Here is a 26,367-nt window from a genome sequence, read left to right on the forward strand (position 1 = left end):
TCTAAATGCTAAAAAGTAGTATAATCAAACAAACAAATAACAAAGTGTCTTGATACTTAAATATATACCCTAAAACTTTTCACCTTTCTGTTCCCTGCAGGTGGAAAGAGAAACGCTTTCTCAACGTGCAAAGCAAAGGCAGCGACATCAGGGCCCCTTCTCGAAATGGAAGCTTGTTAAAATCTCCAGGCATGTCCTTCATCTGCACAGACCACCATCAAGGAGTATGTCTAGGATGCCGACAACACTTGCCCCGATGTCACTGCTTAAAAAGACACTGAACCATAAAGACAATCACTGCCAGGCCCCTTTGCTATCATGGAGTCCCAAATCTTAACACAATAAAAGAGAGCAAGGAGAACATGTCAGAACTTCCCCAGTCAGCAGAGTAGCTTCTTTCCTTTTTGGTCTTCGCTCCGCCTTACACTCCTGTTTGTATCTCTCATGCGTTGTCAATGCTGAGTCAGCAGCAAATATAGTTCGGCTGTGTTTTTGTTTTGCTTCAGGCAGCAGAATGATGTAAAAAGCCAGCAGCAACTCCCATCCTGGCCCTTCACACCGAAATGAACACACTTTAAATTTGTCAAGGAAGGCACAACCCAGTTTATTTAAATGCTGCAAAAGGATCGATCTTGGATTTTTAGCTTTTAAAAAAAGAAAACTTGAATGCTTTTTATGTTTTAGTTATTTCCTTGGTGTACATTTTTTTGAGCTTTTAAAGAAGCATCCAAACGTCCCCCCCACCCTTTATTTTTTAAGAAAAGGAAATTCCTATCCTCTCCCCCACCCCACCCCTGCAGGAGAGGAACCAAAATGTTTGGAGGACTGTGGCTTTTTGTTCTGTTAACACTTTGTAGCATAACCATCCTCATTGTATATGTGTACTATGGAGTTAATACTAAACATAACCCATCAGCTGGTCACCAGCCATGTTCATCTATTTCATTTACTCAATATGTGTAAAGGCAAGATATTTCATCAGGTCTGACTACAGCGAGCTCTCCTCCTCCACTGACCCTGAATTTCCTTGTAAAGAAAAAAAAAAGCCCAGCACTTGAATTATTATTACTTCAATTGTTCTGTATTTGTATCTGTTTTTGTTAGCCTGTTTAGTGGGATTTTATGCCAGTTGTTGAAATGAGCATCGATGTACCCATTTTTTTAAAAAAAAAATTGTTAAAAAAAACCTTTTTGCCAAAAATACCTGTCAACCAATATATATTTTGTCATTCCAGTATGAGTTAATGTGCTGAGCATTTTTTTTTGTTTTTGTTTTTTTTAAAAAAATAAAAGCTTTGTAATAAAACTACAAAATACTTTATGGCTGCTTAAATGAGTCAGGGGAAGGGGCCATAACTCAGCAGGAAGAACATTTGCTTTGCATGCAAAAAGTTCCCCAGTTCAATTTGCAACATCTGCAGAGAGGGCTGGATAGGAGAGATTCCCTGCCTTGTAACCCTGGCGAGCCACTGAAAGTCAGTGCAGATAATACCTGAGCTAAAAGGACTAATATACCCAGACTCAGTGTAAGGCCACTTCCAATATTTATACAATGCTCTCCAAAACAAGTGCAAGAGGACCCGCTGGGAAAAAATAATCAGCTGTTCTGTGTGGCTTGGGTGCTTGCTTATTTGCTGCAAGGTTTCACTGAAATCAGGGGGCCTAAGTCATGGCCAAGTTTGCAGTCCTATACACATTGAATGAGGGACGCAGGTCTAAACCACTGAGCCTAGGGCTTGCCGATAGGAAGGTCAGCAGTTCGAATCCCCGCAATAGGGTGAGCTCCCGTTGCTCTGTCCCTGCTCCTGCCAACCTAGCATCAAAGTTCAAGTAGATAAATAGGTACCGCTCCGGCGGGAAGGTAAACGGCGTTTCCGTGCGCTGCTCTGGTTCACCAGAAGCGGCTTAGTCATGCTGGCCACATGACCTGGAAACTGTACGCCAGTTCCCATGGCCAATAAAGCGAGATGAATGCCACAACCACAGAGTCGTCCACAACTGGACCTAACGGTCAGGGGTCCCTTTACCTTTACACATTGAATGAGGCTCATCTGCCATTGCTTTTTAACAGCACTCATTTGTACCGTATGGGATGGTGCTATGTGCCTCAAGCTCCCCGATTCTATGTACATATATGTGGAAGTAGTATCATGGTGTTCAGCGATACTTCCTATTAAGTATGCTTAGGAATTCAGTTTTAGGATGCAACAGCTATGCTGCTTTTGCATAACACAGAGCATTATCAATAGGCCTTTTGTTCTCCCAAGACTTATGGCAGGAGAACAGAAGGAAAAGGCACACTGCTTTGCAGGTCATCTAACCTAGCAGAATACATTAGAAATGGTTCATTTTGTGCATGTGTCCCTGGGAAGTAAAGTTCATTCAATATGAAGACAGTTAAACAGATTCAAATACATTACGAAATGTGCAATAATTCTAAAAATGAAGCTGGGTTCTAAAGCAGGCTGCACAAGGCACTGCCTTGTTTGAGCAGTCTGTGGTGGCCTCTGTTTTTTCCCCAGCCCCATCCCCCTAGAAGCTGCCTTCTAGTGGTGGGCTGGAATTTGACTTTCAGGGTATGTCTCAGTGTTTCTTGGGGGAAGATGTGCTTAGTATTGCTGCTGCCATGGCACGCACAGCCTGTTTCCAAGCACCCCAACTCTTGCAAGGTCATCAGCCGCCTTGCCTTCTGCCACCTGAACCTTGTTCACTGCCACACAGGATCCGGCACTGGTGGTTCTTAAGGTCTGAGAGCAACTCTTGTAAGCCTGTAGAACTTTTCACTGCCACTTCTCAGCCTCGGACCTCATTGCAGCTTTTATGTGTCTCCAAAATTTGAACAATGTGCAGCAGAGTCTGCACGTTCATTTTGATGTTTATACCACAAATTGGAACAGCTGGCAAAGGATGCCTTGACAAGGCCTGAAAACAGCTGCTCTTATCTTAAGCATTCCCCTTCCCCCCCTTTAAGTACTTATGTGTATCCTACCGTTTTGTGCTGCTTCATCTTCTGAAGTCTGACATAGTACTGCAACCTGCTGCTGTGACTGCCTCACTTGAGAAGTTTCTACTGTCTTAGCTTAGGCCTCCTTGTTCGATATGTTGCTGATATCGCAGACAGCTGAGCAAGTTAAGGGTCTTGAGTTCTGGAACAGAAAGGCTGTTGGCTTTGAACAGTGTTTTGAGAGATTGCAGCCACTTTTCCTATGCACCAACTTCACAGCCTTTGAGGATCTGCTGTGCGCATTCAATTACGCTTGTAAAGCACATGTTTTACAGAAACTTGGTACAACATATGAGGACAAAAATGGTACTCTGATGCACAGGCAGACTCTATTTTTCAATTAGCACTTCAAGGGTAACCTGCAAGACCACCCCTTAACCGTGTCCAAAATTCAGGCTGAATACTTGCACTTTTCCACCCAAAGTTCAGTTCTTTACACATAAAATGTAATGATTCACTAGTTTTAGCATGACTTTTCTATTGTTTTAAGAGTGCTTTAGGCCCTTGAGAGAAGTGGAATCCCCAGCATCTTCTGGGAATGTCCCCTACCTGAAACCCTCAAGAGTTATATAGATAATATTGAGGCCATATTCACATCATACTTATAAAAGCACTATGACTTTAAACAGCCGTGTCTTCTGCCTAAGTATTCTGGGAGCTGCAGTTCATTAAGGGTGCTGAGAGTTGTTAGGAAACCCCCCTATTCTCCTCACAGAGCTACAATTCCCAGAGCTCCCAGGGAAGCGGGATTAACTGTTAAACCACTCCCTTACCTCTGTTCCACATGACTGGCTGTTGCTGGCAGGAAGCCACGGCTTTTCCTAAATGTTGTAGGGAGAGGATAACTATGAACAGCAAACACCACATTTCATTCTGCACCAATAGCGGTAGGAGAGAAACATTGCACCATCAGTCAGGTGCCCAACTCAGATGATCAGTGATAGTACCAATAGTCTTTTTGGATAGGTGGTGGTGGCAGGGGGAGACAAGCAAGCAAGCTTCAGTGAATGTTTAATTCACCATTAAATCTTGACAATTTAGGGCTCTGACGGGTATCCATTTATCATCTTGGTTTACAGCAGGCATAGGCAAACTTGGCCCTCCAGATATTTTTTAGAACTACAACTCCCATCATCCCAGACCACTCATCCTGTTAGCTAGGGATGATGGGAGTTGTAGTCCCAAAACATCTGGAGGGCCGAGTTTGCCTATGCCTAGTTTACAGCTATGCTGCTGACAGAAACCTTGTCACAGTACAACTTTCTAACCAGCCTCTGACTCCCACTTATTTTCCTGCATTTCTGTTCGCTCCAGTTCCTTCCTATCTATAGCCATAAAATAATGCAGATCCAAACACTAATTTTCTTCCTTTCCTTTGCCAGCCTAGTATTCTCCAAAAGAAAAGGGAAGGGTAAGGCAGGGGAGGTCTCTACAGACCCCCTCGGGTGTCAAAGTTCAGCAGAGAGGTCCCTCTTGGTAGTTACACCACCCTCAGAATCTCAGGGAGGTGATGGGCTGGGAGAGGACATCCACTGTGGCAGCCCCTTAGTCGTGAAAAACAGCTTTCGGCAAATGCAGAAGACCCAACTCTTTGACACCTGCCACCCTATTTTTGCAGACATCGTTTAAGCTGTTTTTAACATTGTATTTTAAATGTTGTAATCTACCTTGGGACCTTAGGGTGAATGGAGGACAACCTATTAAAATAGTAGTTGTAGTACTTAATAATAATAATAATAATAATAATAATAATAATACAGGGAAGGGATTAGGCAATATGAGGTTCTCTTTCGTGGGGATTGCATCTATATGGAGAATTTAAACTCTATATAGTTTAACCTGAACAAAAATATCCGTTTATCACTCGTGCAAAGCACTTTCACTCCTGTTGGCTTTGCATCCTTCCCAGACTCTTAATGTAATTTTAGCCAGCTATATGGGAAAAGTAGTAAATCCCAAACAGCTATACTTGCTGTCATGGCTTTCTATCCAGTTCTTAGCTACCGCCCTCCTCACATAGCCAAAAGCAGTCGTCTCAAACTTCATGCATAATTTCTGCAAGGCTCTAGTATTTTTCCTACCTGAGACTCTAAAGCAGAGGTGGAAACCTATGCCGTGAATTTAGTGGAATCTGCATAAGCTTTAGCCACACTAAGTTGTAGCCACACTAAGATGGGTGGCTTTTAAATGAAGACAAACGAAGGCTGGAAAGATCATACCTCAGTTTCCTTAGCAAGGGAGCCTCCCTCCCCCTTTTAAAATTATTAAGTAGCTTAGGAACTCTCGGCTGCTGTTCTAAGTCTCCTTCATCTCTATTTATTAAGTAAGGCAAGGACACACGTCCAGGTTTAAAGCTGAAAATCTATACAGAGACAACAGAATAAAGGAGATAATGGTGTAGGTATCACTCATTTGCACCAGTAGGTGCAAGCTTGCCTTTTATAAACTGTTACTGGTTTACATGCAAAAACTGTGTTTCCACTTGCATTCAGAACAATGCTGTCATAATGCCACCTACTGGCCAAGAAGGAAAAAGATAAATTAAAAGCAGTGTGCTGCTTATCAAGATGATCTGGGGAGTATTTTATTCGCATTCAAGTGTCCGCCTCTTAAACAGGATGCTTGTTACAAGTCTTATTAACTCAGACCCCATTTATTTGGCCTTAGAGACAGGGAGCTTATGAAAGAAAGGCACTTTGAGAATGTAAAGCTCTCAGAATCATAGATTGAGAAAATCATTAACCCGGGAAAACAATTGCCTCAAGACACACTGTGCATTTTGATTATATAGTAGTGTTGACTACTTCTTTTTAAAAGCCCTGATTAAGCAGCATTCCAAGTACATCCAAATGGCACAAGGAGGTTATCCTTAACTCTGGAAAAACATGGCCAAGTTCATTTGTATTTGTAAAATCCTTCTCCAGTCTTCTTCCCCAGCTTCTTCTCCTCTACGAGTTTATCCAGCAGCGGGCTTGGAGCAAAGAGAGGGTTGTCTGGCTCTAACAAATGCCACCCTGGTGAGAGAGGGGGAAAGGAGTAGCACGTGCCTGTTACGTAAAGTCTCAATTTGATCAGATGCTCGTTATTTTCAAGGTCTTCATTCCCAACTAACTCACCTGGGGTAGTTGAGAATGGAGGGGTAAACTGCATACTTCACCTGCTCAAAAAGGACTGGAGAGGAATTACAGGACTAAATTCTGAAAATCCAGCAACCTCTTCCACTTTATTCAAGACTAAGCACAGGTCTTAGTGACTCAGGTGATGTTATGCAGATTCCCATAGTGATGAGAACTATAGTCCAAAATCCATAGAACCACAGGTTCCCTGAACCTGGCTCTAGGAGCACACACACACACACAGCCCCAGGACCACTAAAACTCTCCCTAACATAGGGATTGTGCTGATGCAACTGTCATCTTTAGCACCTCCAAGGGAACTGTTGACAAAGATCCCTCGCAGTGGGGGGGGGGGAACCTACCATAAACAGTAGTTTAGTCAAGCTCACTCTTACCAGAAGCAAGACTGAGACAGACAATAAGGAACCCTCTTCTGTGATTCTCAGGAACAGTCACTTTGCTCCCATGTGAGAACAGCAACAGAATTCAACACAATTGAAGTTTCACAAAGCCCCGTTAGCAGTTTGCAAGAACAGGGGGCAGGGGACATACACCATATCTATTTTAACTTGTGAGCCACTTTGGGTTTCTCTTTCGATAAGGAAAGATGCATGTAAAATAGATACTGCATTTTTCGCTCTATAAGACCCACCTTTTCCCTCCTAAAAAGTAAGGGGAAATGTGTGTGCGTCTTATGGAGTGAATGCAGGCTGCACGGCTATCCCAGAAGCCAGAACAGCTAGAGGAAGCACTGTGCAGCGCTCCCCCTAGCTGTTCTAGCTTCTGGCTTAGCCGCACGAAGCCTCCGCAGGGAGCCTTCATTCCCATGCCCTACGGAGGCTTCGCGGGGCTATCCCTGGCTTTTGCGGGAGGTGGAGGAAGGGACAGAGTGCTCTGTCCCTTCTCCCACCTCCCAGAAAAGCCCCTAAGAGCCACGCTCCCTTTAAAGAGCAGCGTGGAGCGTGTGTGCGGCTCTTGGGGGCTTTTCCCCGAGGAGGGAAAAAGGCAGCCCGTCAGTGAAGGGCTGCTCTTCTCCCTCCTCAGGGAAAAGCCTGCAAGCTCCGCACACGCGCTCCTCGCGGCTCGTGAAAGGGATAGCTGAGCAGAGCCTGGGATGCATACAGGCTCTGCTCAGCACTCCCTTTAAAGAATTCCCCCCCCCCTTGCATTCCCCCTCTAAAAACTAGGTGCGTCTTATCCTCAGGTGCGTCTTATGGAGCGAAAAATATGGCATATATCATCAAGCTCGTCAGGAAAAATATACATACCATCTATAATATATTTACTGGTATCCAGACCAACATAGTCCAGGAGTTCGAACGGGCCCATGGGATAGCCTGCCCCGAGCTTCATGGCAACGTCAATATCTTCCTTTGCTGCATCTCCTAAGGACACAGTTAACAGGCAGGTTAACAAAGGTCAGCATCTGTTCTCCCTTCTTTCAAGGCCTAAAACTTGGTTCCAACTCACTAAGGCATTTGCACTCCGCACTCAATAAAGCAGCAGCTTTTAAGAAGGCTTTGCTGCAGAAACTGCACAACATCCGCATACCAGTTAATAGATTATCACTAAAGGTGTGGCTTCCCAGTGGTTTGGGATGGGGGCCACCTGATGTCCTGCTTTTAGCAGGGGTCAGTGGCTTCAGCTTGACTCACTCCTCCCATTTACCTACAAATGGAAGTGAGTGGGCACAATAGCAGGGTCTGCATGGCAGTAGGCACATGCATTGCGGCTGATGCAAAAATGCAGGCTCAGTGCCCAGCATACAGGATCCTGTGCGGTGTAAAGAGATTCCATGACAGGGGCTTAGGCGATTCTTCAGAAAGCTGTGTTAAAGTAGAAAGCACTCCCTGAAAATGGAAAGTATGAAAAATCGTATGCCAGAACTTCCATCTTACTTTGATTTTTTTTTTAGGAGGGTGTGAGCAAAAGGCCAAGGACCAAGCCATAAACTACAATTTAATACATAGAATTACACTGGCCTTTACCTCTCCTGCTGGAATGAATAAAACCTCTCTCAAGTCTGGCACAATTAAAGCAAAACATCGGGTTGCAATGAGATGCCAACCTTTTTCTCTTTTTTTACCACATTAGTTTTAATATATTTTCCAACAAGTTCTTAAAATCCCAAGTCTTAAATTTTTTAAAAGCCACATCAAAAACAAAAATCAGGATGCTACTTAGCCGAAGGGAGGGGGCGAAGACTTAAATTAAAGAATACATTTAATCAGACAAAGCCACATCCCGTTTCTCACCCATGTAAATTTAAAATGGATATATATTTTATGCATGCAGGAATGCAACATTTAACTGAAGCACTTTATATGGTGAGCTTTCAGATAAAACAAAAGTTGTTTCCATAATGCCACTCCTTTGCTTTTTGAAAAATCACTCTAATTTGTTCTTATACTGCCTTTGAGGAGTAATTAGCAGTATTTGTTGATGGATAAGCAAGAAGTATAGTTAATTTTGTTTCACAAGCTGAAGACTCTTTTATGAACTACAAAGGGAGCTTTTAATATTTAAAATATATTTGCAGAGATCCTGATAATGGAGGTCTTTCATCTGCAAGGGAAGGCTGCTTTCCAAATAAAATGTTTGAAATAACATTCTTAATAGCAGACAACCATGAAAGGGGGCTTAATCTGAACAGTTACAACAGAGTAACTTTCTCTTTAGCTTTTCACACAACAAGCGTGTTTCCTTTGAAGACGACAAGGCTCATTTCAAGGCAGGCTCTCAGGTATGAAAGACAAAAATAATAATTCCTTATTTCCATCAACACAGTACCAGGGCAAGAACTGTCCAGCACTTTGTGCTAGCAGTTAATTTGCCCTTGGCTCATTATTCCTACTCCCATCAAACTGCTTTCATCAACCCCATCTACCCTACAAGACACTGTAGCAGTAAAATAGTACACAGAGAAGAGAAATGGATCACAATGCCCCAAGACATTTTCATTGCTCAAAAACATTTGTGCTGGCCCAGGAATGTAAGAAAGACTGGCAAAGAGAGAACTATGGGTAGATCATAGGATCCAATCTCCCAAAGACCAGTCTTTTTAAAGCAAGTTTCCTATCGCTAACGGCATCAACTATGTCTTTTTGGGAAATTGTTTGTCCCCGGTGCAGCATTTGGAAACCACTTAAGGTATCTTAACCAAATTTTGTGCAATGGTTCCTGAGATGAAGGATCAGGCAGGCTTTTTGTCTGCAAATGAACACCATTTTGAATCAAGATGGCGGACTGGATCTTTTAAAATTGCACTGATTTTATGCACTGGTGTAAAACTGCACTTAATTTTGCTGGTTTCTTAAAATTCCCAAGCAATGCCAGATGCGAGGCTAATATTGATGGCATAAAGATGGGTTTGAAAGTGTGAGCACCATGCTTGCAAACAAAAAATCTCTGAGCAAGATTTCCCACTGCTGCAGCACGCCACCTGTACCTGGCATAGGTATTTACAGAACCGAATGTACAATTTGGATATTTTAGCCCAGAGTATACCCAGCCTGGGCAAGAAGAACAAAACTCATTATACATTATGCCTACTGATGTATTTTTTTTAATACTCACTTTTCAGTTCATGTATCTAGATTCTTTTTGGCTCCAATTTTGTACATAGAGTTAAAATGAAAAAGCTTAAGAAGAACATTGTTCATTACAATGCCTCCAACTGCAATTTGGCACCTCCCAGTTTAATTGAAATGGTAGTTAATAGGTCCAGTTCCAGAGATATCCTCTGTCCCAAAGCTCAATAAGCTAATTTTGGGTATGGGGCGGGGGTGTCTTTAACAAATGAGTAAGAGTTGTAATGGCAGATAAGAAACACATTGTAATCTATCAAAAAGACTGGAATGTGGCCATGCAGACTGTACTAACCAAGTGCCACACTGCTAGATAATGAACAAACTGGGCACACAGGGAATATAAGAGCAATGCTGCACTTACAATGAAAGAAAAGCAGAGTGACAGGGTGAATGAGGAAACACATGTCAGAACGGATCTGGTGTGGACTCTCAATTTGTGTGCATATGCCAAAAGGGTTTTGTCTAACTGAACAAAAAAACAACCATTTTCACACAAGTACCTACGTACTTCACAGAGGTAATTTCCCCACATTAACAGGAATAGTTCCAAGAATTTATTTTTCATTCTGATTTCTGACACGGTATGAAATGCCAGAGAAAATGATTGCTCGAGAACAACGTTCCACAGCACAACACAAATAAGCCGTTCATATCCCACAAAGCAGAACTCTGCTTATCTTTACCCCTCTCAAAGAGCCGAACTGCTTCCATCAGGTAAGGCACAAGGAGCCTGTTGACAATAAACCCAGGAGTGTCCTGTCAACAGAAAGACGGGGATTAAAGTGGACCCTATCAAGTTCTATAATGGTAAGTTATTTCAAAACGTGCCTACGAGGTTGAAAGCAAGAGGAAGGAGAATCAGCTACAGAATGCAATGGACAAGCGATGCATTCCTTGTTATGCCAAAAATACTATGTTAGCATTTACAGAACTCATTCCAATGTTCAAAGTGCTTCACGTGCATTAGCTTGTAACTCTGCAAGTTAGACTAGTATTATTAACCAATGTCTCTGTGTTGTTTCTCCTTCTCCTCCACTTCAAAGCAGATTACAAAAAACCAATAATAATAATAACAACAACCCATAATTAAAATGCATTTACTAAAGCAGAAACCAAACAGCAAGAATGCGAAGAGCCAAAACGAACAGTCAATAAATTATATTATGTAGCTCTGGCGGCGGCTGGTGATGGTGGCTGAAGCCGAGAAGCACTTGTCTAAGACCACTTACTGGCAGATTTAAATCAATGACTTCCTGAGCTTAGTCTTAGTCATTACAGAATACTAGCTTGTCTCATGAGCATCATGAATCTATTCTACAATATTTGTTGTTTCTACTATTCTCTTCCCATCCTTCCCCAAATCTCTTCTATTTGGCTCGGACTGGCCTTTCAGATATGAGCAGCATTTGTAATAAATCTAGTCAGTAATGGTGGTGGGTGGCCTCTGCGACTGGAAGAAGGCAGTGAGACCAACACTCTGTGGAACCACATCCAAGGGCAAGCAGAGCCAACTAATTCTAGTTTTCTCCCCATCCTCTTCCCTGTTCGAGTTCTACAAAGGCAGCAATGAAATTAAGGAGGAGGCAGCTGACAGCCAGAGCCACCCCTCGGATTGGTAAGAAGGCAGGCAGAGGGGGCTGGCAGAACACGGAGTCTTATAAAAAAATCATTTTTGGCAACCTGTTGTCCGTGGTTTTTTTAAAAAATAAAAAATATAAAGGATGACTTCATGAGCAGAGCAGAAAAATTCCCCAATGCAGCCAAGCCTGAAGCACTCTGAACTTACCTGGACCTCCCCCCTCCCACAATATAAAATATACTTGCCTTACAAGAGACCGGATTCTTCCCCAATGCTTTGCTGAAATCCATGAGGGACTCGAAAGTCTTTTGGCTGGTCATTGGCGTCTTGATAACCTAAGAACAAAACCATCAAAGGTAGGTGCACTGGGGTGGGTTTCTCTTTACGTCAACAACAAGTTTAACTTTCATAAAAGAAGCCATCCTGAGAGAGGGACCAACACAATACTTGCTCACACATTACACTGAACACAGGTACACGCTGTCTCTACACATGCAGAAGGGGGGCGATTATTGGTCTGTTGCTGTTCTTATTTTTATTATGTCTTCTGTGGTTTTTATAATGTACTTTTATGTTGTGAATTGCCCTGAGATCAACAGGTGAAGGACAGCATACTAATTTAATAAATAGTAATAGTAATAGAAGTATGTGCGTGAAAGAGCATACACTTTATGATTTCTACAGCTCTATTGTGTATGCAGACTACCCACTTGTTGAACATTATTATTGTTATTTATTATTTGTATACCGTCCTTTATCTGTAGATCTCAGGGTGGTTCACAATCCGTGGATCTCGGGGGTGGGGTTAATATGGAGGTTTGGTGTACACATACTATGCTTTCCCTAGGTACAAGTAATCTATATCTGTGTCAGCTACTCATGAGAAAGAGTCTACATGCAGTGATTTAAAAAATAAATCTGTAACTCTTTTCTGGATAAAAAGCTGCATTCTGTTCACATGTAAGATCTCACTGGTCTGTCTATATGGCTATGTTCATGAGGAGTTTCCTATCCCGGCATAGTCATTTTGAAGAGCTTTCCTTGTTCTTTCAGGGACAATCAGCCGGAAGTAAGTTCACCTGTTTCTCAGCAGCCCTGTTGTGGCTCCGGTTCTCTCGACTCTCACCATTAGAGGGAATAACAGAGCTCCACCTGAATATTCAGCACCACCTTAATTGAGCAGCTTTTATCCTCTGAACACTTGTGCTATCAAAATAGCACTAGAAATGACCAGAGCAGAACAACAAGTGTCGCTATGGGAAACCCTCACTTGGCGGGTGTGCCTAGCACGGACCCCACTCACTTGTGGGTGCCAGATACACCTTCTCCCCCAGGCCTTCCAAGGGTGCCGACATAATGTGCTAGCTGTTAATCAATATGCTGTTCTTTCTGCTCAATTTTTTTAAAAAAATTGTTTTTAAAAGTCTGATGTTTAAATCACATCCTGGTTTCTACTGTAGATTAACATGATTCTATCTGTGGTGCTGGGACGTGGGTGCCGCTATGGGTTAAACCACAGAGCCTAGGACTTGCTGATCAGAAGGTCAGCAGTTTGAATCCCCGCAACGGGGTGAGCTCCCATTGCTCAGTCCCTGCTCCTGCCAACCTAGCAGTTCGAAAGCACGTCAAAGTGCAAGTAGATAAATAGGTACCGCTCTGGCGGGAAGGTAAACGGCGTTTCCGTGTGCTGCTCTGGTTCGCCAGAAGCGGCTTAGTCATGCTGGCCACATGACCCGGAAGCTGTACGTCGGCTCCCTTGGCCAGTAAAGCGAGATGAGCGCCACAACCCCAGAGTCGGCCACAACTGGACCTAATGGTCAGGAGTCCCTTTACCTTTACCTTTATCTGTGGTGCAAAAACCTCCCCTGGGTTCATGACTGATCAAACGCGGAGACAGAAGGTCAAACAAACAAACAAACAAACATGGAGAACCTCTGCAACACACAGGTAGCAAGACACTCCGACCATGCTGCAACATTTTAGAACATTTTCAAAACCCTTTTACCTCCACAAGTTTCATCAAAGGCACCGGATTAAAGAAATGTAGGCCACCAAAGCGATCCTGCCTCGTGGTAGCATTGGCTATCTCTGTGATGGGCAATGATGAAGTGTTGCTGGCAAATATGGTATGCCTGTGGAGAAACAACATGCATTTGGCATCACTTGCAGCTGTCTGCTTTCAGAGAGCCAGTGTGGAGTAGTGGTTAAGAGCGGTAGATTCGTAATCTGGTGAACCAGGTTCGCGTCTCTGCTCCTCCACATGCAGCTGCTGGGTGACCTTGGGCTAGTCACACTTCTCTGAAGTCTCTCAGCCCCACTCACCTCACAGAGTGTTTGTTGTGGGGGAGGAAGGGAAAGGAGAATGTTAGCCGCTTTGAGACACCTTAGGGTAGTGATAAAGCGGGATATCAAATCCAAATCCAAACTCTTCTTCAGGACTCTACAGGCTATTATTTATTTTTATTCATACCACACATTTTTCCTACAAGTAGTTCAAGGTGGCATACATGGTTCTCTCTCTCTCTCCTCATTTAATTTCCACAACAATCCTGTGAGGTAGGTTAGGCTGAGAAGCAGTGACTGGCCCAACACCACACAATGAGCTTCATGGATGAGTGGGACCTTGAAAGCTGGTCTCTCAGGTCCTGGTCCAACACTTTACAGAAGTAAAGAGACAGAACCCTGGAAATTTACTGCTTGAAATTAAAATGTCCCATGTACCCAGAAACAACAAAACCTTACTAGCTGCAGTGTTAAAAAGTTACATCTTACATTTTATTTCATAGTCTTCAAAATGCTGTCTTTCTCAATCTCAAGTAAAGACTCAGTGACACAGAAGTCATAGCCAGATGTCCCTCCAACAAGCTTTTAGTTCTGATTAAGCGTCTACATGGCGCACTCTTTTAAAGTGCAGCCTTTAAAATGCCAGCACCACTCCAATACGCTTAATAAAATCTATTCCCATATTTGCAGCGCCACCTTGTGGGCTATATAATGGGAATAAAAATTAAAATAGTATGGTTCAGAAGCCATCCTGAGAGAGGGACCAACACAATACTTGCTCACAAGTAAGCTAGTGAACTCATTTTCTGTGGTGAACTAATTTTATAAGTCTCGGAAAGAGTCAGTCTGTTAACAGGAAGACAGGAGTGTGGTCCAAATGTACAAAAAAAAAGGGGCTTCTAGAAGTGGTAAAGCCCAATCAATTCCAGTGAATTATTAACAGGTTTAATGCAAGATTTACTCAACTGTGTGGTGCAATTAATAATATTAGCTGCAGTTTAAAGTTTGCCACCTGATTAATCTAGTACCCTTATGAACTGATTATGTGTGATGCTCCTTGTTCCAGTCACTAGGAATGCCTTTTTTCAGTTATGGCTGGTAGGCCAGCTGCAACTTTTCCTGGACATAGGTACTTTTGCCACTGCAATTCATGCACCGATAACCTCAAGACTGGACTACCGTAATGCAACTGTGAGGTTTCCCTAAAGGCTGGTCTGGAGGCTGAAACTATACAGGCGACTCCTCACTTGCATGTAACTGCAGGGAAATATGTTAGTAATTCAATTCTAACCTGAAATGGCGGGAGAGAGCTGGAAAGTCCCCATGGCCTGAGCCAAAGAGGATGTCCATGAGCCAGAAGTCCAGGAGGACGACGACTCCAAGGGGTCCAAAATGGCGTGTGGGAGCTCTTGCTGTTGCCACACTACTCAGCTCAACAGCTGTTGGGCAGAAAGCTGCAGGTATTGCAATGGGCAACCCACTTACACGCATTTCGCTTATGCACACGGCGGGGGGGGGGCAGAATGAAACTTCTGCATAAGTGGGGAGTCACCTGTACAGTGGTACCTCTGGTTGCGAATGGGATCTGTTCCAGAGGCCCGTTCGCAACATGAAAAGGCCGCAATCCAAAGTGTCGTATCCGCGCAGGTGCGCAGCACGATTTGGCGCTTGTGCACATGCATGAAGCGCGATTTAGAGCTTCTGCGCATGCAAGAGCGGCGAAACCCGGAAGTAACCCTTTCCGGTACTTCCGAGTCGCCGCGGGACACAACCTGAAAAAATGTAACATGAAGCAAACGTAACATGAGGTATGACTGTATTGCAAAATGCAGCAGCTAAGCTATTCGCTGGGCGTCCTGCTATGTATACATTACATCCCAAGAGGTTACCGGGTCAAGTTTGATGCTTTGGTTCTCCCCTATAAAGCTCTAAACTTGGGACTTGGTTAGTCAAAGGAGCACCTTACCCTACTTGGTCTGAGGCCCTGTCAGACTTGCGTTCGACCGAGCGACTCTTCCGGTCGAGTCCTCCAACGTGATTAACGACCTGAACCTTTGATGAGGCTCCACGCACGTTTCCCCCATTACACAGAGTATCCAGCACGCAGGGAAGGAGCCGAGATAGTATGAGCTACATTGCAAAGAGTGTTTTATTTCTAACTACGCAGACAGAAAAGAAATATACATGCTCTCTCTGTGAAAGCAGAGAGCAACTGGAAAACAAAGGAACAGGAAACCAGTAACATTACACCTGTCCCCTGTCTTCTGTGAGACTTCCAACAGCCTGGAATGTCTGGAATGCAAACAGAGTCTTGTGACTCCAAGCACTGCACAGTGGCACAAGCAGAAACCAAGCAGAAGCCCCCAGGTTGTGCTCCAGTCCTTGGAGACTTGCTTAGCAGCAGGTTGTGGACTCTCCTTCCTTGGAGGTTTTAAAGCAAAGGTTGGATGGCCATCTGTCATGGATGCTTTAGCTAAGATTCCTGCATTGCAGGGGGTTGGACTAGATGACCCTTGTGGCCCCTTTTCAATTCTGCAATACTATGATTCTATGGCCAGGGAGGGCTCCTCTGCAGTGGTACCCTGTCTAGGGATTGCCATCGAAGCTGATGCAAGCGCCAACACTGATGGTGTTTCAAAGCCTATTAAATGCATATTTATGTTCACAGGCATTTGTGGGCAATTAATTTCAGCGAGACCTTAATTCTACCCTGGATTGTCAGCTGTTATCTTTATCTCACTGAAATATTGTTGTTTTAAAAAATGCTACTGTACACCACCTTGAGACTTGATGCGAGAGCTGGCGCAGAATGCTTTAGTAAATAATAAATGTAAAACCTAACAGGCTACTATCTACTATGGAAGAAGAATAGGAGTCAGCAGACTTCCCACAAACATTCAGTAATAACCAAATAATTCTGATAAAGATACCACTTTAGAATAGGCCTATATTAATTCCCCCCCCTTCAGCCTCCTTAGCTGATTATTTTATCTGTCTAGAAAAAGATATAACGCTGCTCACTTAAGGGTAGGATTCTTCAGAAACTACAGTGGTAGCAAAGATTAAATTTCTTTGGCATGAGCAGCTGGAGGCCTGGGCGGGACTTTACATAAATAATTGGTTGGAGGTGGCTCTTTGGCACGGGGATATCTTTTTAATCTTTGCTCACAAGCGGAGAACTGCTCCACCTCCGTTCGCTTCAGAAGTTAGTATCTTCACTCAGTTCTCAGGCCTCTCCCCGTGAGCAAAAAAAAAGAATCAGGGGATCTTCAAATGATTAGCTACCACCAAATAATATATACAGAATTACGATGAGCTTCCAAACTTCCTGTAGAACTTAAATCTTCATACTGAATGCTTTCTTTTGAAGCATCTCAGTTTGCACTGCTGGTGAAATAGCTGAAATATTTATTTCCTTTTTCACTTTTAATTGAAGAGGCACCTCTTTGCCCAAGTTTTTGGGACAGCTCACCAATCAATCTTGGAATAATCACTGTCTGCTTAACGATCGTAGGTTTCACATACCAGCTCACAGTCCCCTCTCCCATTTAATCTGCTTTCAGTAAGTGGGGAGAGAAACCCTGGAACCAACAACCCATTTTGTGATATCCCAATAATCTGTCTGCAAATTCAAGTCCCCATCTGGAAGCATCTGAAAAGTCTAAATATACAGCTAAACGCCAATCAGTGGGAAAGGGTGGCTAGATAGAAGATTTCAGTTTGCCTCCCCCTCCTCTGTACAGGCCCATATTTTCGTGAAAACTAGTAGATAACAAGGACATTCTGCATTAGTTTTGTAACATTTTATGAACATACTCTGGTGCAAACTTATCCAATGTTTTGAAGAGCTCGTTTTTTACTGCCAAGTTTTCCACAATGGCTTCCACTACGAGGTCAGTGCTGTGGACTACAGAGACTGGATCTGTGCTCGTGGTCAGGTTCTTTAAGGTCTTCTCAATGAACTCAGCACCAGCCTGAGAAAAAAACAAAAATCTGTTCACGGAGCATTTCATTTGCCTTCATAGGAAGGATTACAATTTCAACGGTAAAAATGTGTTTCAACAAATAAAACAAATACAGTGCTGCACATTAAAATTAAGAGCTCCTGCTAGCTGTGCATGAATGCTGCAATCCCCCAGTCTCCTAGCACACCGCTGCTCCTAACACACCATATAGAATATTATCATTACTATTATTAAATTTGTATACTACCCTGTATCTGTAGATCTAAGGATGGTTCACAACATAAAAAACAGAAAATACATAATAAAAACAAAGACAACCCAATAATTCCCCCCTTCCAAATACATTTTAAAGGGCAGCAGATGTCAATCAACCAAGTTTAACCTAGTTAAAAAGGAACATTTTTGCATGACATCTAAAGGTGTATAACGAAGGCGCCAGCAGAACCTCCCTGGGGAGAACAGTCCACAAACAGGGAGCCACTAGCAAAGTACCATATTTACTTGAGTCTAACGTGCCCTTAATTTTCGCAATGTAATTTGTGAAAAAAGGTGGCCAAAAATGGTGAGCATTAGATTTGAGTAAATACGGTAAATTAAGAGAAAAGCAAATAGCCTCAATAACTGACTTGACAATGGAACAGAAATAATTCCGATGGCTACCTACTTGGGGACACAATGCAAGCTGCAAAATAAGACGTTTTCCTCAGTCCATACTGCCACATGGTATGCATGATTATGTGTTATTTACCAGTGTTCAGCCGGTTTTCCAGCAAGACTTGCACCACTTGCGCTCCAGGTTCTTGTCCGGCTTTTCATAGCCTGGAGCACAAAGCCGGAGGGGACACTCAAGAGCGATGTCAACCGCCCATTGCATCTCATCATTTCATATCGAGAGAGACCAGGGCTTTGACAGGATCACCAGCTTTCTCAACTGAAAAATTGCCCAGAACATCCAGGAACATATCCGGCTCCATCAGTCTCTGAGGGTGGGCCATCCAGATGGGCCCACCACCCTTACAGCGGGGAACTGCCACTGTCAGTCCAAACTTAACCAAATAATGGTCTGGCCATGAGAAAGGGAGTACATTGCCTTCCCACTATCTGTCAGTTTGCATTTCTTAGTGCAGAAAGTATTGATCTGATGTGTAGAGATCGTTCCTATTCTGATTAATACAAGACGATTCTATAAACTACTAGAAGCTTCTCTGTGTGAGAGAAGCAGGCAGAAGGGTCATGAGTTGTTTGGGTTATACCTTCTGGGAAGCTGGTTTGAACTGGTTTTCTTATCTCTTCCAATTAAGGTCATGCTGACTATAAATATAGGCCAGAAGGAGCCTGAGTTTTACTTTCTCTTTCTCTTCCTTCTGGTGTGGTGTTTTGTTTCTGTAAGCTACAGTGTTAAGTTTTACCCTTGTTACAAGTTTGTAAGTTTTTGTAAGTGCTGCAAATGGATATTTTTATGGACTGTGCCAATCCTGAATGCATCTGGATTTGTGACCATTACACTCATTTGCCTTCAGCACAAGTAAAGCTCTGCTGGATGAAGTACTATTGCCTCTGGTCTCTTTTTGGGAACTCTGCAACGTGTTTAAGTTTTTCCCTGCACACGAATGATGTCATCTTCATATCACTAGGGGCAATATGTAAGGATGGGAAGGGCAAGATTCAGTTCCCCAATTTGCTAAGACGTGTATATGTGCAAGTCCACACAAGCAAGTGGTTAGAAGGGTTGTAGACTGTTGGCAGCCCTAGGTACTGAATGCAAGCTCACCTTCTTACAATTCCCCAAGGGTAACGTGCAGAAAATCAGCCTACGTATGGAAGTTTGCTTTTGCTTGTTGACTGAGGTTGGAGGCAGGAGAAAGAGCAGAGTTGTTATAAGTGTGGAATTCACCCCAGCTCTTGAAAGGAATCTATTTAAAATATTATGCTAATCTAACAATTTTCTATCTAGGCATTACAGTGGTACCTCGCAAGACGAATGCCTAGCAAGACGGAAAACTCGCAAGAAGAAAGAGTTTTCCGTTTTTCGAGGTGCTTCGCCAGACGAATTTCCCTATGGGCTTCCTTCGCAAGACGAAAGCCCATAGGGAAATCTCCGGGAACAGCGGGGAAGCGCAGCGCGTCTTCCCCACTGTCCTCGGACCTCCTCCGAAGGCTGGCGGTGGGGCGGAGAGACCTCCTCCCGCCGCCAGGCTTCGGAAGGCTGCTCCGAAGGCTGGCGGTGGGGCAGAGAGACCTCCTCCCGCCGCCAGGCTTCAGAACAGGTCCGGGGACAGAGGAGAAGCGCAACGCGCCTTCCCCTCTGTTCCCGGACCTGTCCTGAAGACTTGCGGTGCGAGGAGGGTTTTCCTTCCCACCGCCAACATTCAGAATGCTGTTCTTAATGTTGGCGGTGGGGAGGAAAAACCCTCCTCCCACCGCAAGCCCCGGGAACACAGGAGAAGCGCTGCACGCCTTCCCCTCTGTTCCCGGACCTGTCCTGAAGACTTGCGGTGGGAGAAGGGTTTTCCTTCCCACCGCCAACATTCAGAATGCTGTACTGAATGTTGGCAGTGGGGAGGAAAGCCCTTCTCCTCACCGCAAGCCCCGCAAGCTCTGGGAACAGAGGAGAAGCGCAGCGCGCCTTCCCCTCTGTTCCCGGACCTGTCCTGAAGGCTTGCGGTGGGGAGAAAAGCCCTTCTCCGCACCGCCAGCCCGGCAAGCGGTTTCCATAGGAACGCATTAATTGATTTTCAATGCATTCCTATGGGAAACCGTGCTTCGCAAGACAAAAAACTCGCAAGAAGAAAAAACTCGCGGAACGAATTAATTTCGTCTTGCGAGGTACCACTGTACAAACAATCAAACAAGGTAGATTTGTCACATGCAACCATTATTTCCAATATTTATAAATAATAAAGATCCCACCTCAGGTTTGTCTGCAAACTTTTTCTTTGTCAGCTTTTTCAAACTATCCTCGATTCCTTTCTTGGATTTATTCAGTATTTCATCTGACTGGTCCACTAATATAACAGTGTGGCCAGTGGCTGCAGCAATCTACAGGAAAAACAGGGGAGAAAAATAATGATGAAAAAGGAAAGCAACCCATGGAAGAAAAGAGGTGCACTCCCATTACTAATATTTATTTATTTAGTACATTTATATTCTGGCTAACAACCAGAGTTCAAGGTATGGTTCTGTCCTCACATTTTATCTTCACAACAAATCTGTGAGGTGGATTTGTGGCTGAGATTGTGGCTGGCCCGGATCACTCAGTGAGCTTCACAGAACTCCAGTCCTAGCCCAACACTCTTAACCACTATACTGCTTTGGATCAGCAACACAGGAACCTGACTTATAGCAAATCAGACCATCACTCCAGCTGCTTCAGTACTGTCTACACCAGGCATGGGCAAACTTGGCCCTCCAACTGTTTTGGGACTACAACTCCCATCATCCCTAGCTAACAGGACCAATGGTCAGAGATGATGGTAATTATAGTCCCAAAACAGCTGGAGGGCCAAGTTTGGCCATGCCTGGTCTACACTGACTGGCAGCATCTCTTCAGGGTTTCAGACAGGGGCCATTTGCGATGCTACTCAGACATGCCTGGGATTGAACTGGAAACCTTCTGCATGCAAAACAGGCTCTACAACTGAGCTATGGCCCTTCAGTGCCAAGAAGTGCAGCTAAACATCTACAGAAAGAACCCAGCATTGTTCAGCAGCTGCCAACAAGGATAAAGAGCTACCTTCTATATGGAGCTCAGATCTCTGATCCTATCTCCTTATCAGACAGATTACCCAACCTTCCCCGTGTTACATCCTTGCAAACAAAATATACCCATGATGAAAACTGCAAAATTATAAAAGCAAAAAAAAGCAAAAGGCTTTCCTCCAGTTCATCATCTGGGTACATAAAGAGAATAATCAGAAAAGAAAATGCCATGTGTGTTTTGTTTGAGTGTTTTGAATCATCTTCAGCTCAACCTTATCCAGTTTTAGTGCCCAAACTCGGCAGCAAACTTTTGCAACAGTCTTCAGACTAGCAACTGAAACTGGTTGTACCCAAACGTGCCCCCTAAAGAACAATTCAATTTGAGAAGTGTTGGGCTTAGTAACAAAAACATATGCATCTGTGCACCTAGAGATCTCCTCCCTTCAGGCCATAAGAAAATCTAGGAGCTCTGAAGAAGTTCGAACATCTGTCATCGCTATGTGCCCAAAGTGGCAGTGATCCCAATTGGGAACAAGAATTAAAGCAAGCAGTCTTAAAAGGTGGGGTGAGGTAGTTACAGCTCTCTACCTTCTGGGAGGGGGGGGACAAAAAAGGGGGGAGGGGTGAAATTGATGAATTGTGAGGGAAGACCAAACATTTCCCTAGGTACCAAAGGGCAAGCAGTATCCCTGCAAATGGAAAATGTGCCTCAGCCAAACCTCACATTCCTTACTGGAGCAAAAGGCACTCAGCAAAAAGAGACAAGGGTTTTCAAGATGAACCTTCACCTGTCACACCCACAGAGACCAAACATGGTAACAGAACTCATTTCCTACTTTAGAAAAGTTGCTTTGTAACAGCAATCATCCCCCCCCCCTAAAAACCAGACATTCTCTGACATGGCAAGACCTAGTTCTAGAAGAAAATCTCTTCTCTGCACTACGAGATGTGCTTGGAAATTTAACATATATATTTAAAATAAAGGTTTCTGCAATAAGCTGGGTAGTGCATTTTTATGTTAGCAAAATACCCTTCCTTATGGGGTGTATATATGGTTGCCTTTTACCGCACCGCTTTTTAGTGTATACAATATAGCAAAAATGGTCATTTCACTTGCAGACCTTGAAGACTTGCATTCTCCTACATAAAAGAATCTACAAAATGGGCAAGATAGTAAGTTTTGGGAACAAGGCCAGCACAATACATTTTGCTGCCTGAGACAAAGAACAAGATGGCACCCTTATCACTGCATGTATAGAAGCCAACTGGACAGGAAGATGAATCTTATTTAAGACTGTGCTCAATGGGAAGCAGGCTAGAAGTAATTACAGGTGTTGGGTTTTTAATGTTTTTATAAGCAAAGAATGAAAAAGACATTTAAGTAAAGAACACAGAAATGTTACTATAAAACCAATCTGCAGTGCTTCTTGGATATGTTAAAATAGAAACTTAAACAGTATAGTAACAGTCTGGTTATAGAGTTAATTGCTATATTCCTTTCACTTCAACACATCTTGTAGAGAAAAACACACAAGGGCATTACAGGAATGGATCAGACCAATTATTATTTTTTAAAAAAACAAAACAGAGGGATTGTGCAACGCTCAAATCATTTTTTATTTGAAAATTCACTCAATTTCCCCACAAGACAGAGGTGTACTGTTGGAGGGGTGTGTGGGAAACATTTTTTGGTGTTCCCACTTTTGTGCTTTAGTCTGTTTTTATTACCAGGGGCTTTTTTCCAGCCCGAACTCACTTCCAGCATCTCTCAGGTAGGCCCCATTGTTCAGCGCGAGGGCCTTCTGGCAGTTCCCTCACTGTGAGAAGTGAGGTTACAGGGAACCAGACAGAGGCGTCAAGGCAATGAGCAACTATCTTAATTTTAAAAGACATCTGAAGGCAGTCCTGTTTAGGGAAGTTTTTAATGTTTAATGCTGTATTGTGTTTTTAATATTCGGTTGGGAGGCGCCCAGAGTGGCTGGGGAAACCCCAGCCAGATGGGCGGGGTATAAATATTATTATTATTATTATTATTATTATTATTAAACGAGGGAGGTGTTCATGGTGAGTTCTGGCACCTTTTTTCTAGAAAAACAGCACTGCCGTTAACCACTTTTGAGTCTCTGGAAAGAACAAGCAGAAGAGCAAACATTTGTAACGTTTTTCCTCTGCCTTTCCAAAAGGCGGTTTACAATTCAACAGGAAAACCACAATTAAAGAATCTCTGTGAAACCCAATGTGACATGTAGCTTGCAACAGCAGTATTGTCTACTCCTCTGCAGGATAATATTGTTGAGCAACACCCACAACCTAAGAGAGACAGGCGTCAGCTCTGGAAAGGCAGATTACAAGGAGAGCTATAAAAATCACATGGGACTGGAGGGAAGGTCCACAATCCTATCACCACACCCCAAAAAACCCTCTCCCTTATCACTGCTGACAGCCTCACACAGAGGGAACTCAGGTTACAGTGCTTTTGTATATTGTGTTTTATGGTCTACTATTTGCACAATCCCAGACTACTGAACACAATACTGGTTTTTCCCTTGGCATAGACAGGGTGGTTTGGGAGCTCCTTTGCTGCTAGTGTTAATTTTGAAGTGGGAACCCTCAACTCCAGGCAACTGAGTCTTCTTGCAAAGGGCCCTCACAGCTGCAAAAAAAATTAAGCAACCCTATGACAAAACATAGGAAGGGGATTAAGTTGCACTACTCTTTATTAGTCTTTCTGAGGTAAATATCCCACATATCTGGATGGTTAATGCATTTTTCTGCAGGGGCAGAAAATTCTAATTTCTCTCTCCCACCCCCTGGGGTAAATATGTAATAATAATTTGAAATTTGATGCTCTCTCCTCCTCCCTAAGACCTTGAACACTTACCATGACATTTACTCAACCACATTCCACTCAGGCCACATGCATTTAGCTGCCTATCTGATATGAAATGTGCATCTTCCCATCCAAAACAACCAAGCGCAATTTTGTTTCTGGTCTTCAAAAAGCCATGCAGCCGAGGCACGAGAACCTGAACAAGCCTAGCCATGCACTCAAGTGGGCGGGAAGCCTCTGAGTTAGTAACACCTGCAACACACACACACACACGTGTGTACCGTACACACACGTGTCAGGGGCAAAGGGGCGGGGCACGTTTACCACGTTGAGAGACCAAGCTTCCCAGGTGTTCTGAGAAACCCTTACAATAATATTTGCATAACCTACCAATATCCTCCACTTATAAAGAGGCATTAAGAAATTAAACTCGAAAGGGGTTTTCCTGGCAAGAGGCTCCTTCGCCAGCACAGAGGAACAAGATTGTTGGGAGTTTGTGAGGCTTCGGGACACCCAAAATTCCTCGGTGCAATGCAAGGAGGGATTAAATTTTTAAGAATAAAAAAAAGAAAATGCTTTCTTGGCAAGTACTGAAGTACCGATGCAGCCGCCGCCCCTTTGCAGCAGCAGCCGCCGCCCGCGCAGCGCCCCTTCCGCCCCCCGCGCAGCTCACCTGGGCGATCCCGGCGCCCATGAGGCCGCCGCCGATCACCGCCACATGCTTCACCACCAGTTTCTTGGCGGCGGCGGTGGCAGACGAGAAGCGCACGAACGGGCGGGTGGCGAAGGCCATGGCGAACCGGGGAGGAGCAGGAAGGGTCGAGGGGGTGGGCGCCGCGGAGCCGCGCGCCGAGCAGGAGCCTCTGCAGCCCAGGCGGAGGAGGAGGAGAATGGGGAAGAGGGCGGGAGCTCGGGCCTTAAAGGCGTCCCCGCCTCCGCCACTCCTGCAGCTCTCTTCTGCATTGCCTTGCTTGTTTTAGGGCCCTTAGGGGGAATGTAGGTGCCCAGCTCGTTCCCCCGGCCCTATCCAGCTCCGGGCTGCTATTCAGACGTTGTTTTCCGGCAAAAGAAAAGTATGCACGCTCAAAATATTCCCCCGGGAAAACTCGTGGCAAAGGTCACGTCTGAAGCCTGCATTTAAAGCAACTGGCTCCCCACCCACCACCCGCCAGGAATCTTGGGATTTGTAGTTTGTACCGGTCCGTGCAGCGAAGGCTGTAGGTCAGGCATAGGCAAACCTGGCCGTCCAGATGTTTTGGGACTACAACTCCCACCATCCCTGTCCTGTTAGCTAAGGATGATGGGAGTTGTAGTCCCAAAACAGCTGGAGGGCCAAGTTTGGCCATGCCTGCTGTAGGTGATTAAGGAGTGCAGCTCTGTTAGGGGTCCATGCTTTGGCGTTAAAACTTTTCACGGCTGCCTTAGCAGCTGCAGGACAGTTTGTTACTGCCATATTCGGCTGCAGTGCTAAAACGTTCCAGGGAGAAAACCCCATGGAACGCAATGGTCCTTGCTTTTGAGTAAATGGCCATAGGGTTGCGCTTGTCAAGTCAGACGCATTTGCTAACTGGAAACGGAGTTTGTGAGGTCGCCCTGCAAGTCTGTCGTTGCAAACTTTAAAACTTGCTGCACCATTAAGTAGAAGATAAAATGGGCTCTAGCTTATGCCACAATGACATCTGGAGCCACAAAACTATTGTTTACTTTCAAAAAGTGAAAGCAAATAATGACTGTTTGCCATCTAAAAAGACCTACCGTAATATAATAATAATAATAATTTATTTCTACCCTGCCCATCTGGCTGGGTTTCCCCAGCCACTCTGGGCGGCTTTCAACAGAACGTTAAAAACAGAATAAAACTTCAAACATTAAAAAATTTCCCTAAACAGGGCTGCCTTCAGATGTCTTCTGAAACTCAGATAGTTGCCTATTTCCTTGACATCTGATGGGAGGATGTTCCACAAGGCGGGTGCCACTACTGAGAAGGCTCTCTGCCTGGTTCCCTGTAACCTCACTTCTCACAGTGAGGGAACTGCCAAAAGGCCCTCGGACCTGGACCTCAGTGTCCAGGCTGAATGATGGGGGTGGAGACGCTCCTTCACGTATACTGGGCCAAGGCTGTTTATGGCTTTAAAGGTCAGCAGCAACACTTTGAATTGTGCTCAGAAACGTACTGGGAGCCAATGTAGGTCTTTCAGGATGGGTGTTATATGGTCTCGGCGGCCACTCCAAGTCACCATCTAGCTGCCACATTCTGGCAGTACCATAGCCAGTACTAGCTGCAGAAATCCTATCCTCTTG

At 44.2% G+C, this 26,367-nt stretch overlaps 2 protein-coding genes across 8 annotated transcripts in view; one reads left to right on the top strand and one right to left on the bottom strand.

Annotated features, from left to right (window-relative positions):
• LEF1 (lymphoid enhancer binding factor 1) overlaps positions 1–1,316 on the top strand; it is a 98,770-nt gene extending 97,454 nt beyond the window's left edge. For 5 of the 7 annotated variants that reach the window (XM_053403842.1, XM_053403843.1, XM_053403848.1 and 2 more), the window contains one exon: positions 101–1,316. In XM_053403842.1, coding sequence (XP_053259817.1) covers positions 101–180 — 80 coding nt within the window. In that variant the 3' untranslated portion in view covers positions 181–1,316. The remainder of the gene's footprint in view (positions 1–100) is intronic. The other 2 variants (XM_053403847.1, XM_053403849.1) reach the window with 1 other exon arrangement.
• A 4,247-nt stretch (positions 1,317–5,563) lies between these two features.
• On the bottom strand, positions 5,564–25,025 carry HADH (hydroxyacyl-CoA dehydrogenase). Its single transcript, XM_053403855.1, has 8 exons — positions 24,740–25,025; positions 20,448–20,576; positions 17,389–17,546; positions 13,295–13,421; positions 11,535–11,624; positions 10,394–10,466; positions 7,389–7,505; positions 5,564–6,018 (listed from the first exon to the last, which is right to left on the bottom strand). Exons 1-8 carry the CDS (start codon positions 24,857–24,859, stop codon positions 5,900–5,902), a joined length of 933 nt encoding a protein of 310 aa, XP_053259830.1. The 5' UTR covers positions 24,860–25,025; the 3' UTR covers positions 5,564–5,899.
• Between the last annotated feature and the right edge of the window lie 1,342 nt (positions 25,026–26,367).

This window comes from Podarcis raffonei, chromosome 9, assembly GCF_027172205.1.
Source record: "Podarcis raffonei isolate rPodRaf1 chromosome 9, rPodRaf1.pri, whole genome shotgun sequence".
Taxonomy (NCBI): domain Eukaryota; kingdom Metazoa; phylum Chordata; class Lepidosauria; order Squamata; family Lacertidae; genus Podarcis; species Podarcis raffonei.